This window comes from Acanthopagrus latus, chromosome 15 (assembly GCF_904848185.1).
Source record: "Acanthopagrus latus isolate v.2019 chromosome 15, fAcaLat1.1, whole genome shotgun sequence".
In the NCBI taxonomy this organism is placed as follows: Eukaryota; Metazoa; Chordata; class Actinopteri; order Spariformes; family Sparidae; genus Acanthopagrus; species Acanthopagrus latus.
In genome coordinates, this window is record NC_051053.1 from 26,013,081 (window position 1) to 26,030,670 (window position 17,590).

The window sequence follows — 17,590 nt, forward strand, 5'->3', positions numbered from 1 at the left end:
CCTTTAAGGTTTAGTGGAGAGTAATTGCTTCTGACATCGGGATGAAACGATATCACTCTGCTTGTTTTTAATTATCTTTACTGGTGCAGCGTTTCAACCTGCAAGACCTTCGTCAGCCGAACAAAGACCTCGTTTGTCAGCCGGCAGCACGAGTCCAACAGATTAAAGGTGCAGTGCGCAGAAATGTTAATCAGATCTTCACTGACTTGATTTGTTTTAATGCCTCTCTTCGTTCCTCATGACTGAATAAACTGAATAAACAATCTGACCTTAAAGAACAACACAATTTCAACCTGTTTTACTTGTGTGTTTATATGTGGCGGACCCTGCCACAAAAAAAAAATACATATTTCTGGTGTGCATTATCACTTTATTAATATAGGAAATATTCAAGTTATTATAATATTAAAATTTTCGAGTTAGCTCAGCTAGCTGTCTCTGCTCAGAGCTCCATCGGGGAGCGTCGGTGTTAACCGTCGTGTGTTGGACCGTCGAGAGGAGGAGGAGAGTTTTCAGCTCCGGCAACCAGAACCAGAGCCGGACTCGGGGCAACATGATCATGACAAAGGTGGAGACAGTGAGGAGGAGGACGGTGATGGAGGTCGCTGAGAAGAGAAAACAGACGGGAACAGTGCAAGAGGCTACAGATAAGTTTTGTGTCTTATGTTGTTGCACCCGCTCGATATTTGCCTGAGTTAGCAAACAGGCTAATCAGCCAAGTCGACCCATTTCCACAGAGGTTTAGCCGATAGCATGTGACAGTCAGGAGTCATTGTGTCTGGGTCACGTTACGTTAGCTCGACATCACTGCTCTGCTGTAGTCCAGACGCTTGTGCAAATATTGACAGCTGCACAGAAACAATTCCCGAGAAGGCGTGTTGCTTGAAGGAGACGTTTTTTTCAGATCATAACGATGTTCATGCTGTGGAACATCTGGTCGCCCAGCAGCTGGTTAGCTTAGCATAGGATAACAGCTGGAACCTGAGGAAGCAAAGCCAGCAGCTTCAAACCTTCAGTCATCATTGGCAAGATTTCCTGGTTGTTCTGTGTTTTGTGGTAATTTACTGTCGTCACTGACTGTCAGGTGTCAAATCAAATCTGTGTCACGTTTCGTCAGCACGAGAACAGGCGGCGTATTTAAATACTCTGCCTGACCTGACTGATATAGGACTTTTTCAAGATAAGGTAATGACAAAACCAGACGCTCTTAAGCACCCCAGCCTGCGTCATTATTACCGCTGCTGATCTTCTCACGCGGGCCTCCAGGCGTTCGGTGTGTCTGAGAGCAGGTCTCACCACATTTCTTCAGAAATCAGATGCAGATAAACGCTTCAAGCATCTTCTCCTGTCAACTTCTCGAACATTGTGGATGGAAGAGATTACATTTTCTTTTCCTTGGTGGATGCGTGAACTCCCATAGGTGTGTTCTTCTTTAAAGCATTGCTGAATGGTGATGTCATATGTATTTTATATGTCTTTTTGTGTTTATTCAGGTCGTATTATGCTGAAATTATACGAAATGTTTGATTTAAAGCATTTATGTGACAATGTGACAGGTAATATAAGCCAAACATGATGTTCTCCTCACCCTCACCGAGTGTTTTTGGTGTGTAAACCTATTCGGAGCAAAAGCACAGTGTTGTGACAAGAGAAACATCGTAAACTTGATGCTAAAGACATGTAAAGTTTTAACTTCTCTGCGTTTTTTCACAAACGTGCATTACCAACATTTTCTCCAGCAACACAGTAAAACTACACCAACAAGGAGGAACAGACAAAATCAAATTACAATACACAACACGGAGAGAAACGTCTTTCTGACATCATGATATTTAATTTGTTTCCAAAAATTAAAATACACCTTCACATCCTTTAAAATACAGTACATTTGGCACGCAGCGCAAAAAAAAAAAAAAAGGAGAAATATCAAATATCAACACAAATGAAAAGAACCCTTTGGAGAAAACAAAAGCACAGGTCAGATGACAAAATGTACATACAAAGCTTCACAAATACAGGGACTGCAAAAAAAAAACACCCCAAAACAAAACATGTACATACAGTCACATTCTGTATGCAGAGGAAGATGATGGTAAAATCATAATACTGTCTGAAATCAGCCTCGTGCCACCGTGTGAGGAATTTCACAGCAACTCGACTCCGCGAACTTGAAAAGTAATAAATAGGAGCTTCCTGCACGAAGTTTATTTTCCTTTTCCTCTAGAACAAATATTAAAACTACCGGGTGGAAAATTTGGAAATAGCATTTGGCATCGAGCGTGAAGGACTTCTGGGAGAGAACATCCTTTCTGGGTCGTGGTGGGACAAACAGTTTTAAATTAAAGACTAAACAAAGATGCAACAGGAGACACATTAGGAGAGGAGAGGAGGAAAGAGGAGAGGAGGGGAGGAAAGAGGAGAGGAGGGGAGGAAAGAGGAGATGAGGGGAGGAAAGAGGAGAGGAGGGGAGGAAAGAGGAGATGAGGGGAGGAAAGAGGAGACGAGGGGAGGAAAGAGGAGAGACGGCATGTTGTTTTGGACATTGGTATCTATCTATCTATCTATCTATGTGTGTGTGTGATCAGTGATTGATTGCTTCCGTCAGCTACTGTCTCTAAAACATCTTCTCCTCCTGATCCTGCTGCTACGACACCTGTGAAGTTTCACTGCTACATGTTCAGTTTTTCTGGCTCATGATTGATAAAATAAGTAAATGTAAGTAATTTTAAACGTCCTCTGGTGGAGGGAAAATACTGAAATATGTTTCTAAGAGGGTGTTACATTGAAAATGTTACTCAGGTAAAAGTGTGTGAGTAAAGGAGGGAGTGTTTGTGGAGACAAAAGCGGGATATTTCTGAGGAGACATTTGGACATTATACAGCCGTGTTTGTGGAGATAAAAGGGGAATATTTTTGACAAGAAGTCGGGAAATTTCCAGCTGTGTTTGTGGAGATAAAAGGGGAATATTTTTGACAAGAAGTCGGGAAATTTCCAGCTGTGTTTGTGGAGATAAAACTGTGATATTTCTGACAAGACACTTCAAAACGTGTTTATGGTGAAAAACAAAACAACAAAACAAAACAAGTGTTTTAAGCCAAACCCTTCTTTCCTAAAACTAACCAAACCACTAACACAGCTTATTAAAATGAGACTCTAGAAAAGTAAAGCAGCAACATGAAGAAATACAGAGTTTAAACAGAAACATGCTGTTTGCTGCCAACATTGATTCTGCTGACTGGGTTGAAAACATCAACTTATAATACACGTGAATTTGTTTGTTTTGGATAAATACTTCAATGCAGCTCACTTTGAATTTGTACTTTTGTTATCACTCAGATTTAGGTGACATAAACATGAACTCAGCATTATATTTGCCAAAAACTTTGACATCAATAAAGGTTGCTGCTGCGTGACGATTGCATATAAATGTAACACTGGGTGGACGTGTGAATTAACACTGACTGTTCTGAGGTCTGTGGAAGAGGCGGAAGGGAAGGAAGGTACGAAGAATGAAAGGATGAAAATAGAAAACTCTTCGAAGTATTGCACACAGAGTTTTCTCGAAGATGTTTGAAATCTTTTCAGTTCACTATAAAGTCATAAACCTGACCTGCAACACCTGCAGGAGTTTCCTCTGAAGCCTGTTTTTGGTTTATTTGAAGCTTATTTGACCTCCGTGTACATGAAGAAAGGGGGGCGGGGTCTAAAGTACGACTGTCAGGTGAGTCTCGCTGCGTCAACATTAAATCTAAAGATTTCTAACGTGTCAGTGAAAACAGATCATCCAGTAAAAAAACAACACAACAATGACAAGAAGACATTTTAAATAAACAACAACAAGATGAAGACGACGTCTGTTCACACAGACACCACCGAGCAAATACATTCAGTTTGACACATTCAGTCGACACGTTCACGTCTGTGTACGATCCACCTGCTGCAACACACACACACACACACACACACACACACACACACACACACACACACACACACACACACACACGAGGCATGATCCAATGATCATGGAGCGATTAAAGGAATTGACCCAGAAAGATTTTCAGGAAGAGTTTCAGGAACAAGGACATCACTTAAAAAACGGAATTGTCTTTTTAAAGGAACAGTTCACCAAAATGAAGAAGAAGCTGGGGAAACACAAAACAAAACATAAAATGGCGTTTGTGTTCTGTGACGCTCCAGAAAATGTTTCCGTGGACAAACAAAGCTTCACCTGACTTTCCATCCGGGGGGTAGATAACGACCAGATTTTCATTTCTGGGTGAACTGCTCCTTTAAAGCTTCTCTGACCTCCTCTGGGCAGCTGTCTCATAGTCAGCTTATGTGGAAAACTGCAGAACAACAGACACACTCCACATTTGTGAGCTGCTGTGGGTTCGTTAGCTGGTTCGCTAATGTTACCAATCATTTTTTTTGTTTTTTTTCAAGGAAGAGCAGGAACTAAACAAAAAAGCTTGAATATGGAAGGAGAAGTAAAAACAGCACGGCGTTCTCTTTTGCAATCAGAAAAGAACTGCTGAGATAAAACTAAACTAAACTTCAGAATGCCAGACAGTCACTTTTGTGGTTCATCTTTCAGTTCATATTTAATTTGACTCTTGAATTTTTAAAATCAAGCACTGACAAAACTTCTAAAGTCACCATATATCACCACGATCTCCTTTTTACGACATCTCTTTCTTTCTTTTTATATATATATAATGAAGTACTTTTGAAGACCATTTTCTTTTTCTTTAAATACAATCATTGGTTCAGTATTTTTTTTGTTTTGTTTTGTTTTCCATTCACATACATGTTTAGGGAAGAAAAACATTCTTTAAAACACAGAGACGGACACGGGATACGACACGATCATGAAACAGAAATGACAGTCTTACTCTTTCTAGAGGTATGCAGCTAACACATGCATGCACACTTGTACACACATTATCTCTCTTTGTAACACACACACACACACACACACACACACACTCACACACCCATGCATCTATTTCGCTTCTGAAACACAGAGTTTGGTTTTTGCCCGCCTGCATCAGAAATGCATCCAGACCGAGTTGAGAAGAAGCTTTGTGTCGTTCCTCACAGTCGCTGACCTGCACGTACATGCTGCTCGCGGCGTGGAGTTTGATGGGATATGCACAGATGGACAAACATCAAGAGCACAGAAAACCTTAAAGAGAGATACAGACGGTCTAGTATAATTCCTGGAGTGGGCAGAATCTGGAAGAGTTCAGTCTGTCTTTTTAAATACTGTGTCTTCACTCGGTTGTGGCGATGGAGGCGCGTACGCGTGTTGCTAATCGTATGTATATGCGTGTCAGTGCGAGCGCGCGTCTAGGCCGCCGCCTCGTCTCCGAAGTAGGAGAATCCTTTGAACTCGTCTTGGTTGATCTGCTTGATGATGCTGCTGTCCGTCGGCGTCAGGACGGGCTCTTCACGCGTGAAGTCCTGGTCAAAGTTATTCACGTCCCTTTTGGTTTTCTGGAGACACAAAATGAGACGAGTACGATTAAATGTTGGGTAATCATTAAAAGAGGCACTGAAATGATAGTAGTTTGAATATGTTCCTTCAGTTCCTGGTACAGGATTATTTTACCAGGAACTGGTGAAAAATACAGTAAGTGCTTCTCTTCAACAGTCATAAAGTTAATATTTAGCCTCTTCCCCTGCAGGCACGATCCATTTTTCACAGATATGTATCTCTGGTGTGTGTGTGTGTGTGTGTGTGTGAGTGAACTCACAATGCGTGGTTTGAATGGAGGTCTGACTTTCCTCTGCTCCAGCAGCGTCCAGTCGATCTCTCTGAAGAAAGGATGGAGCTTAATGGCCTCCTCCAGACCCTGAGCCACCACGCAGCCCAGACGCTTGTTAGGACTCTTAGTCATGAACTGAGAAGTGACAGGAAATAAGACAGAAATGGAGAGAAAGGAAGAGTATTGTGGTTAAAATAAAGAAAAGATGTTTTCATTTTTAAATACAACGACATACAGGACTAAGATTTTACACGTGGAGGATCTTTTAAATTGGCTTCATGAGAAACGTGACGCAAATATCAGTTTTGTTTAAAAAGCCGATTCGTGTTCTGGTCAAGAGAACAAACATCATCATTTTGTTCTGCTGAAAATAGATGTTTTGTTTTGTTATATTACTGTTCTGTAGAGGATGACGGGCCGGTTTTACCTGTTCACAACAGCAGACGGCTCAGACGACGAGGAAAAAGACAATTTCACACAATCACCGCAAGAGACTAAAAATAAATCAAATGATGAGCGTCCGCAGGGGCTCCAAAGATAATAAACAAAATATCTACCTTCAAGTGCCGAGGGGTAAAGTAAACACACAGCGTACGACAGAAACTAACATATATATTATCTTGTATACAGGCTCAAACTCTGCTGCATGTCAGAATACACCGCTGTCGTATTTCTAAATGTTGAATCAACAAGCAGCAGATCCTAGACTTTGATCTGCAGGCTGGAAATTGAGCTCTAAGTAACCAAAAACCCAGAGATTGGATTTGGATTTGTACATATTTTTTGTCCGAGAGTGGTTTTAAATGGTGTTTTTTGAATCTGCATATGTTGATAAAACGTCAAAACAACACAAGTTGCCGAATAAATAAAATGTTGATTAAAAAAACGTCTCACACACAGAAATAACAGCTCCAAATATTCAGGATTTTCTCAGTTCTTTAGAGAGTGGATGAGCGGTGAACAGGCTGCTGAGCTTGCTAGAGAGTCTGACATGTGACCCGGAGTCCTTCAGCTGGACAACATGTCCAATCAGGGCCCGGAGTGCTGGTCCAGTGACTGGTCAGAGTCCAAGACACTGTCTAACATAAACACACACACTTTCCCACAAGGCTTTGCAGCTAAACCAGCCAAGGTAAACTAAAGGCTTGTGATGGAAAAACTTGGACGTACAAATAAATGAGCAGAAGACGGGTGGCACTACTTCCACACACACACACACACACACACACACACACACACACACACACACACACACACACACACACACACACATGCGCGCACACACAAAACCAATAAACTGAAAAAAAAAACCTCATAGAATCAGAAATAGAGGGAATTATCCGACGTCCCTTCTGCTGAGCATCAGGAAACATGGATCAACATGTCACACTAAGCAAAAAGCCGCATCCTCAATAAAAAAAAGACACATGTAGACAAAAAAGATCATCATCATCATCTTCTTCATCATCATCATCTTCGCCTTGTGGTTGTGTGACAGAACTAAAATGAGAGTATGGAGCTCGTTTCACGTCGTCGTCTAACTGACCGCTTTAAGAATGGACACAGCCTCCTTGCTAAGCCAGACCGGATAGAGGACGTCGTCGTGGAGGATGGACTCGAAAAGATCGTCTTCGTTATCGGCTTCAAATGGCGGCTGGCCTGCCATCATCTCGTACATCAGGACCCCCAGAGCCCACCAGTCCACTGACGGGCCATAATCCAGCTCCTGGAGGATCTGATCACACAAAAGAAGAAGATTCTTACTAACTACTACAAGGCATAAATTCCTTCTTTCGCTTCAACTTAGCATGTCCATAGAAAGTAGGGTATCATCAGCAAACAGTCGAACGTTGACCTCATCTTTACAAATACACTACAAGGATGTGGACGTCATTTGTGTGTGTGTGTGTGTGTGTGTCTCGGGTCACCTCAGGTGCGATGTAATCAGGTGTCCCACAGAAGGTGGTGGTGGTGACTCCGTTGAGGATTCCCTCTTTGCACATCCCAAAGTCTGCCAGCTTACAGTGGCCCTCGGCGTCCAGCAGGATGTTGTCCAGCTTCAGGTCTCTGCAGAGCAGGAGGGATGTACAGGTGGAGAGAGGAATTAGCAAAGGGAGATTATTTGCACATCAACACACAACAGTTTTCAATTTGGTTGCTTCTAGCGTGGGCTTTTTTTCAATTTTATATGTTTAAGTTTATTCCATTGACATCTCTCTCACTCTTGTTTAATGTATGCTGCTAATAATTCATCACACATTTAAGGAAAAGGTTTTCACAGCTCCACTTTCTTTTTCTATTTTAAGATCTCGGGAGAAGAGGAATATAAAGGAGAAGCATGGAAAGGGGAACTGACCTGGGAAAATCCGAGGGTTGAATAAGAGATGGAGGGAGGGAGAGAAGTGTGAGAGATAAAAGCAGCAGTGTTGAGAGATGACAGGGTCGGTCATGAATGCAGCCGCTCTGAGCTTGATGGTTGATTGCTACAAAAATGTCAACATCTCCTCCATGTAGCCAACGCAACCATTCAGCTCAAGGTGTTTTCAGAAAATACAGCCGCCCCGACAAGCCGGGGAGGAGATGGAGCATGTTGTTGTGCCGTTCTGAAGAGAGCTTATGCAACTGTTCTGTAAGACCCCGAAATAAAAAAGAAAAAGAAAAAAAAAGGGCAGCATAACGATCCTGTTTGAGAGCTGCTGTGATTTACTGTTGAGAAGTTTGTACTTTCGTTTGTCCCATCATGCCTTGCTCTGACAGATTATTGATTGCACTGCTGAGTGTTGTGAGAAAAAATGAACAAAAAATGCGACAGAGCTGCTGATTACGCAACGCCACTATTTATAGTCCCACTATCTCAGTATATCTTGAATTCTTTTGCGCTCTCAACTCAACTTTTGAGAGTTCAGTTAAAGCGAAACTCTCGCCGAAATGCAACCTGGTTCTAAAACTTTTCTTTTTTAGTAAACTCTGTGTAACAATGTTCTCAATGCTCATGCTCATGTGTAGAGACCCTGGTGACACTGCGAGTAAAGTTTCATGTTGTGTCGAGACTTCTCAGTGTTTTAAAAATAGAGATTTTGATGCTATTGGTAATTTGCCTGTAGCACTCCCACTGAAAATGAGATGGACTCAAAAATGGAAATACGGTAAATCTTTAAAGTGCCTCTTTCGTCATAATTATGCTTTTACACGAAGGTTTGACTTTCACAAAAAAAAGCCTCGGTTGCATTTTGCTGAGAGTTTCACGTTAAACTTGAGCTAAGAACTCAACATAGAATTGAAACTGAATATAAAAAAATGTGAAGTTTCAACAATTTCAGGGTTTGAAGAAATGTTGAAGAAACATTGCCAACATTTATTCTGGTAAAAAGGGTTTTGGTGGTTTCGCTATCAATGTTTCACCTGTTTTAAAATTAATATAAAAATCCCTAATTACTTTGTTTGAACTGATTAATAATAAATGGTTTGACTCTAGATTTTTACATCCCTAACAGAGATTTCTTCAGTTCCAAAACTGAAACTCTCTAAAATCAACATAATGTAATTTCAACAATACAATTTCTCTTTGCACAATTGTACAAATGGCATCCACATGTTTGTATGGTTATCAAAAACATGTAATTTACTCGTGTGAGTGACGGTGAACAGTTACGGCAGGATCTCTGGATCTCGTGCTCGGTGAAACCATGACTGGTATGCAGATGTGCCTCAAGTCTCAAGGAGAAATAACACGACATGTCAGACGCAGTGGAGCTTGACAGTTGGCTTTCGAACAAATTTTTACTTCATGGTTCAGGTTTGGGTCAGACTGTGATGAGTAACATGGCGAACACTCCTGCGTTGGCTCCAATTTTTCACTCGAGACGTTGGCAGCGTTTTTCATCGAGTTATGTCTTTCCAACAAATCCATTTCCAGCATGTTTGTTTTCCTTCCTGGGTAATTTCTTGGGTACGTTTGTTTGAATGTATTTTGAACTCCGCATGAAAACCAAAACCTTCATCGCTCTTAGCTCCCAAAAACAAACACTGTTCTGTGCTGGGTTGCAGGTGGAGTCTGTGCCTCGCTGAAATTGCACATTGATGGCGTCGCGCTGAGGCAGGAAAGAGCTGCACTTGTTCTCCATTTCCCCCAGACGAAAAATTAAACCGGCGACCCTGTGGCTGCCCGTTTGCATGTCTCACCTCCAGGCAACTCTTACGACATTAGATGTGAATTGAAACGCCTGCAGCGGGGCAGAAAAATAGCATATGAATTTAATTCATTTTTTGTGAATGGATTTAACTGGCTGCTGACGTTAATCTGTGTATTACACATCACCTCGCTGCAGGAAAATCCAATATTAAGTGGCTGCAGGTGTTCAGCTGCACTAATGGAATGATATTTATTTATGTGAAGATGTTCTGTAGTACTGAAAGCTAATCTATGGTGCAAAGCAGATAATTAGATAATCTTTCATTTTTTTGTGTCAGTTTGTGCAGTTTTATTCAATTATTTTGTTTTTTGTTACAATGTTCTGAGTTTCAAGTCTTTTGAATGATAATAAATGAACCTAAGTGCTTGAATAAATAAAGAAAAAAGGTTCCTGTGCTCTGAAAAAATGACTTTTCTGTCTGGTTTATTGAGATGAATGATCGGTGAGGTAAATTCTTTTATTAGTTTTTTTTATTTCCAGGCACAATTCTGCTTCTCTCTCATTTCATCAACTCGTGGTACGACTTTCTCTTTTGTTCTTATGTTGCATTTGTCTGACTTGTTGTTAATTAAAAGCAAAATAACTCAATAACTGGTGTCATAAAGATTCAGGATCACAGGAACTTGGACACAAAAATGATCAAGGACATGTTTTAGCTTTGCAGAAGGCAATTAAAGAACATTTTGATGAGATAATGAACATCTGTCGTGCTTCTTTTGGACGGGACGAGCTGCGATTGACAGCTGAGATAAGATGGGCAACCGGTCCGTGGCGTCCCTCGTCCTCACTCGCAGCAGTTTCATGCCTAAACTGGAAAAAGTGGTTCAGCATGTTGCAGTAAAGAACTCAGTGAACCCGGATGGAACGAGCTGATAAAGAATCCAGTCGGTGAAGCGCAAGATGATTTTAACAACTTTAACCTGAAGTTAAATGCTCAATAACAATAGAGTGAAATAACATTTTAAAGGGATTAAAAAAAGAAAGTGGTTTGTTTAATCCATGATCAAACTGAATAAGGAACGTAAAGGACCGACTTAACCAAGCAAATGCAAACAAAAATGTGAACTCTTTATTATCACAATCAGTTGAAGTTTTGGCTGGCTGGTGCTGATCTGCTGCGCTTGTGTAACTGCAACGACGTCAATCAAACATCGGCTCTTCATGTCCGATCAGCAGAAGATTGACGGAGATTTTCTTTGTTTTGTTTGCATATGACAGAGACCTCTGGGGGTGGAATTTTCTGGGAACTGTGACTGATTTAATTTTAGTTCGACACGACTGTAACACCGTGTTCCTACAGTCAGTCAGTAACATCATCGGCATCAAGATGTTTTCATTTTCCCATAAAAGCTGCAATACCGCTTAACGAAATCCTGTCAATAAACAGGAGCTGCTCTGTCAGCACTGTCAGAAGCTTCACACACACACACACACACACACACACACACACACACACACACACACGAGGCAATCAGGCTCAATTGAGAGCATTTCCTGTGTTTCATGTTAATCTTGAGTGATTTTTCCATTACGTCCTCAGCGGCAACCCCTGTGCACTGAGCTAACCTCTCTCTCTCTCTTTCTCTCAATGACACACACACACACACACACACACACACACACACACACACACACACACACACACACACACACACACGCACGCACGCACGCACACACACACACACGGGTTTCGGTGAGGAATCACATGAGAGGGCAGATCAGGCTGGAGGAACAGAAGTGCTGATAAACTGGGAGATAAAATGAAAATCAGGGCTGAAACTCCTTCATGTCCGTCATGTTTGGATTTCTCAGGTTGTCCAGCTCACCTGGCCTCGGACCTACAGCTTCATTTAGAGCAAATCATCATGTAGTGTTGCATGTCCAGACCCGTCTACACGGGGCTGTGGCAGCGCTGAAGAGAAAGTCTGATTATCATTCAGCTTCAGGTGGAGAAAAAAATAACTTGATGGCTCCAAGAATACGGCGACGGTGCCCTTGTGAAACAGTGTCGAAGGGGGACTCTTGTTTTGCACATAATGAGGAAAAATTGGAAATTTAGAATAGTTAAATTCCTGTAAAAGAAACAGTCACAGCTGCTCACTTCTTTTGCACGAGTTCTCTCGGATGTGACTTATTAACTTACACGCTGTGAGTCCTGACCATCATGTGTCTGTAGAAACCCTGCTGGCATCACTCGCTTCCTACTTTTAACAGTGTTTTCATTTTAATTTTAGTTCTTGAACACCTGCTTGTTTCCAGACATTAAACACTGATGCAGTGGGCGTGAAAAAATATCACTTTATCTTTATTCTTAGTATCTCGACATGCATCAGAGCTGCTGATGTTGAGTAAAGTCTTGATGACTCACTTGTGCATGTGTGTGTGTTTATCCAGACGTGTATCTGCCCGGCAACCAGTCCGAACCTGCTCTGTCAACACTATCACATCCAAACATTTCCTTTATTTGGTCTCGAAGAGTTCAATTTGTAAAGAAGCGAAAGACAGGTACTTGAGCTACTGTCTCTGTTTTTGGAAGGGAGAGCTGTCGGGATGAGAGTGTCGTCGTCGGGGGCTGATGGCAGAAAAGACGAGCATCCGAAGCCTGACGGAGGGAGGATGGGGTGGCGAGGTGAGGGAGGGGAGAGGAAGAGGTTTGTTGGAGGAGGAGAAAAGAGAGTCGGGACATCATGTTCCCACAAATCTTGTTGTTCATATTCCTCTGATCAACAAAGTGGGTCAGGGACGAGAGACAGCGAGGGTGAAGAGACAGAGAGAGAGAGAGGATCAGGTAGCTCGACTAAGCTATTGGGAATTAACAGCAATGTTCGTGCGTGTTTGTTTCTCGCTGCCTGCCAACATCTGACAGAGTCAATATTCACTATCAAAACAGCGTGACTGAGAAAACAATGTTGAAAGACTGAACCATTAATCTTAATTTCAGTAAATGCCCTCAGGCCTGACACTGGTGATGAAAACATTGCTTTTTCATGCACATGTTAATTAACCGTGTTTGGGGCTTTTCTGCTTCCAAAACCTTTGCACACCTGTGAGTCGACAAGAAAACTCCCCACACACTTTCCTCTTCACTTACAGTCAGGCAAATGTTTTTAACTTAGATCCTTGGAAAACATCTTCAAATTCTCATTGAACTTTTAGTACAAGGACCCTTTATGATGAAGGCACCTGTACTTCATGGAAACAAGTTCTTTATTTACATCATCAGGAATGATCCGACGATGTCACACGAGCTTTAAAAAAAATCCTCCTGCAGCTGCAATATTTGTTTTTTATATAAACCGACTGGAAACTAACTATGCTTTCTGAATTATTCACCATCAGAGGTGGAAGAAAAATGTATATCCTTAATATATTATGCTTTTTTTTGTGCATGTAAAATGTCTGCAGAGTGAGAAAGCCCAAAGTCCAAGAGAAGCCAAAGGGAGTTACTGTTGCACATGTGCAGAAAGCCTGAAACGCCTGGATCAGAATGGAGCGTTACACCCGTGACATCACTATGTAACAGGCTTTATATCAATGTATCTGTATTTTTATATATTTTATAAAATATAAACACTCCAGTCAGTCAGCAGAAAAACAGTTGCTGTAGCCGCGTTATTTTAGATCACACTACCTTGCTTGACATGACTACTCTGCCTCTGATTGGCTACATCCTGCCATAAAACTAAGTTTTAAATATTCAATATACTGTTGAATCTACAGCCATGCATCATATTCGATAAGATCATCATATGTTTGTAGCGTGGCTGTCCTGTGAGAACCACAGTGGTCGATTAAATGTGTATAAAAGTACAATATTTGTCTGGATAAAGTAGCAGAACATCTAAATATGCACATGGAATTTGCCGTTAATGTACTTTATTAACATTCTCCCACTCATTGTCATTTATGGCATGAACACAAGCAGACTCTTGTTTTCAAGTGGTAATAATCTCTCCTTTGTTACTAAAATCACAGCTCCAGGTCTGCTGGAGGCAAAACTGGTAATTGGAGACTTTTAACAGCCAACTTCCACATTTCTTCATGAGGTGAGTGTTTGCCACACACAGACTTTGGGTGGAGGATTTTTCTTTTTTTCTTTTTTTAAATGCTTTGTTATGGAGCCAACACAAACTGAAAACAAGCACAGAACAATAACTCTCTGAGCTTTTGGCCTCAACCTCCACGACTGATTTGGATTGAGGTCAACTTGCGCCATCCTAAAGAAACATTCACACCGCTGTAATTTAATGACCGTAACCTCCTTCATTAATAAAAGCATTGTAGCGCAACAATAAGTGGTGGTCCAGCAGGCACCAGCAGGACTGGACATCCGTCTCTGTGAGCTCATGAAGCCAAAATAACTAAATAATGAGACAGGATGGTGGAAGAACTCTATGTCATTTCACATCCTCTGTTTACAAACTGTGAGAGTGGGTTATGTAATGTTGTAGGGATTTTAACCTGTGTCATGCTCAGTGGCGTACAAGCGCTGTGGCCTCAACTGGTCACCATGATTTGACATGACTACAATGCCTTTCTTTTTATTTCTGATGGATTCCTTGGTTTGATTTGGTCTTTTTCTGTATCTGCAACCCCTCTTTTTGAAATCAAAATCAAATATTGGTCAGAAAAAGTGCCAGTTGTCTGCTGTCTTGTCAGCTTCCGTGGCTTTCTGACGCTGAGGAATATCATCAACGACTCGCTAATGCTTTCATATGTTTCAGTTTCACTCTGGACCCTTATATACGAGTCTTTTCAAAGGTTTCAGGTTAATGGGGGTCTGTTCAAAACAAGGGGGATGTTTGAGATTTCCCAGTCTGACTCAGCGGATGTACAGTAGGCCGCCATCGGACGCCGCTTCCAGTCCTACGTTCTGCAAAATCGGAGTCACCCTAACACCAAACTGGTTGCTAATGGCGCTAACACAAGCTAGCAGCTATTACCTTTTCTTTTTGCTAGGGTTTTAGTCAATTTAATGCCAGGAGTCACATCCCAACGAACAGAACATGTTCTCCTGGCGCTGGGTTATTCGATTGTGATTAAAAGAAATACCAACAAGTCAGAACATTTTTTATTTCCCCCTTCACCGGAATGTGGATGGGCGCAACTGTCATACCAATTAAAAGCTAAATTGCAAAGCACAGTTTGGTTTCTTTCCACCTGCTTGCTAGACGCTGAGTTTGACAGTTTTTTTTTTTTGATTGATTGAAGTTGTAATTGGTTCTGAGTTCAAAAGCAGAAACACATACCTGGCAATATTCTGCCCGGGACTTTATTAAACCCTCTGGGGGAAAAATAAAAGGGTGCGGACAAATTGGATCCAAATGAAGTTTGTGTAAATTTGTGTTAACTGTTGAGAAACAAAACAGAACCAGCTTTCAGGCTTCAGTAACAATACACTACTCATGTTGGATCACTCCCCAGCCTGTGTCCTCGACCTGGGGTTAGTGCGTGATGATTTTATGCCATCATTTTGTATATTCATGACTGCTGATGATGATCCACCACACTCACACATCCAAAAACAACCACATCTCACGTCCTGGCACGCACATACACAGATTGCACGAGGACAGAATCTAAACACCGAATCAGAAACTCGGATTCACGAAGAGGAAACGGCGGAAAGAACAACTCACTTTTTTCTTCCATCCCAGTTATTTCTGGGAACAAACAGGCTGAACCTGCACTGAGCCTCCATCCGTCACAATGGTGTTATGATTCGAGCAGCGCGTTGCTTTTGTGGGACCAGCTGTGTGTTTGCTGCTGGTTGACAATGATATTATGACTGAGGAGTCCACACAGACAGATAATAGTACCTGAAGCAGATGGACTGTTGGGTAATCTCGAACACAGAGCTTCCCGGGTCAATGATCTCAAGTTTCATAACTCTTGAAAATATTCAATGTGTTTCTCAGTGTGACTGAGCAGCAGAACAATCCACGAACGTCCGACAACAAACATCACTTGTGTTCGAATTAGCTGTTTCTGTGTCACCCAATTTCCTGAAGGATTCAAACCAACAACAGCCATTCTCCTACAACCTGACCTCTCCAACCTCAGCATGACGAGGTCTTACTAACCCAGTCACCTGGACGAAGTGGTGATTTCCACGTTGCATCACAGAAAAGGCAACAAACTCTCCCTGCTGAGTGGTGGATGATGGACCAGTCCATCCATCAGTACCCACCAAGTCTGACAGATGGTCTTCTACTGTTCACATGCATGTTATGTTAGTTTCAGGCCTGATCTCTTTCTCACACTAACACCCAAGAACATCTGGCATCTGGTGGAAGATACAATCAGCATTCATCTACATGTCAAATGACTCTGATTGGCGTTAATGGAAACATGACACCTGAGTAAAAAAACCACTTACGTTCAGGGTTTTTCCTGCAAACAATATACTGTTGAGTCATCATTAGCTCACGAAAGAGTAAATAACGAATCACCGCTTCCGTGGTAATATCAGATCCCTGCCAGCTGCAAATGATCACCGCACATGTGCAACTTTCAACAGAGACGATAAAAAAGCAAGATGACTCACTCCATCTACAGATTTTGTTTTAAAAACAAGATTTAACTTTTTTTTTTTCAATGTTGTCTGATGAGATTTATAATCGGCTGCTTTCTACTGCTCCTTGTCTTCGCAGGGTTTCGTGACATCATACATAAAATGCAATGGGAAGGGAGTCAACTGGCGATCTGCGCTAACACATTAATACACCTTGGTACTAGCTAGAAAAAGAATAAGAGAGGACAAGAGACAAAGACTGGGCGAGCACCAACATGAAACCAAATTGAAATGATTTCCTTTGTCTTCCCTCCTGCAGACGTCATAAAACTTAATGTCCTGATGATGAGTCTACAGCCACGCAGCGATTCACGCCCACGGCGGCTCTAGATGAAGAGTCAGAGTATCACAGCGTTCAGCAGGACTCGGAAACTAGGAAGGACTAGGAAATATTTCAGCCTCCAATCATGTACGTTGTTGTCAGGGGCCAGAAAAATAAACTAGGCTGTTAAAGTTTTGAATAATTCAAGTTAGTTGTTGCAGAACCTGGTGGTTTCCCTGCAGCCTGGTTTCTGTTCCATGGTCAAGAGATTTTCTGGTGTTTGTAAATCAATCAACATGCAAAAGTTTGGATGATTATGATTCTCGCATCTGCTGCACGGATCACTGGCATTGGTTTTGTTTTTGTTCTGGTTGAAGACTTCATGACACAATAACTCCGCTGCAGCTAACGACGACTGAGAAGCTGTCAGGCGAGTTCAGGGTTGAGCAGAACATCTCTGAGGCCTGAGCACACTCGACTGGCTTGACATACAAGTTAGAATAGACATGAGAGGACACATATATATATATATTTTTTTTTTTAAAACCGCATTAAGTCTCAGGAGAGGAGGGAGATGTTCCACAACCACAAGACCCCATGAGAGCTTCTGATTCAAGATGTTGGGAACATTTAAAATTGTGAAAAAATGTGTTTGTCAGCTGGAGGATTTAGGACATTCATGCCCTTGAGTATTTCAAAGAATGAGGAATGAGTTCAAGTTCTGTGCTTAATCCTAAAAAGAGCCCTTCGTTAACGCTGGGAGTTTCAGTTCATGTTTATTTGTATTTTT

General features: G+C 41.7%; 1 protein-coding gene across 1 annotated transcript in view; it reads right to left on the reverse strand.

Moving 5' to 3' along the window:
* Nucleotides 1–4,434: 4,434 nt before the first annotated feature.
* LOC119033782 (protein kinase C epsilon type-like) overlaps nt 4,435–17,590 on the reverse strand; it is a 58,340-nt gene continuing 45,184 nt past the window's right edge. Inside the window, exons 12-15 of the mRNA XM_037124317.1 lie at nt 7,700–7,838; nt 7,318–7,506; nt 5,760–5,906; nt 4,435–5,499 (exon numbers count right to left, since the gene is read on the reverse strand). Of these exons, the coding sequence (XP_036980212.1) occupies nt 5,353–5,499; nt 5,760–5,906; nt 7,318–7,506; nt 7,700–7,838 (622 nt within the window). The 3' untranslated portion in view covers nt 4,435–5,352. The remainder of the gene's footprint in view (nt 5,500–5,759; nt 5,907–7,317; nt 7,507–7,699; nt 7,839–17,590) is intronic.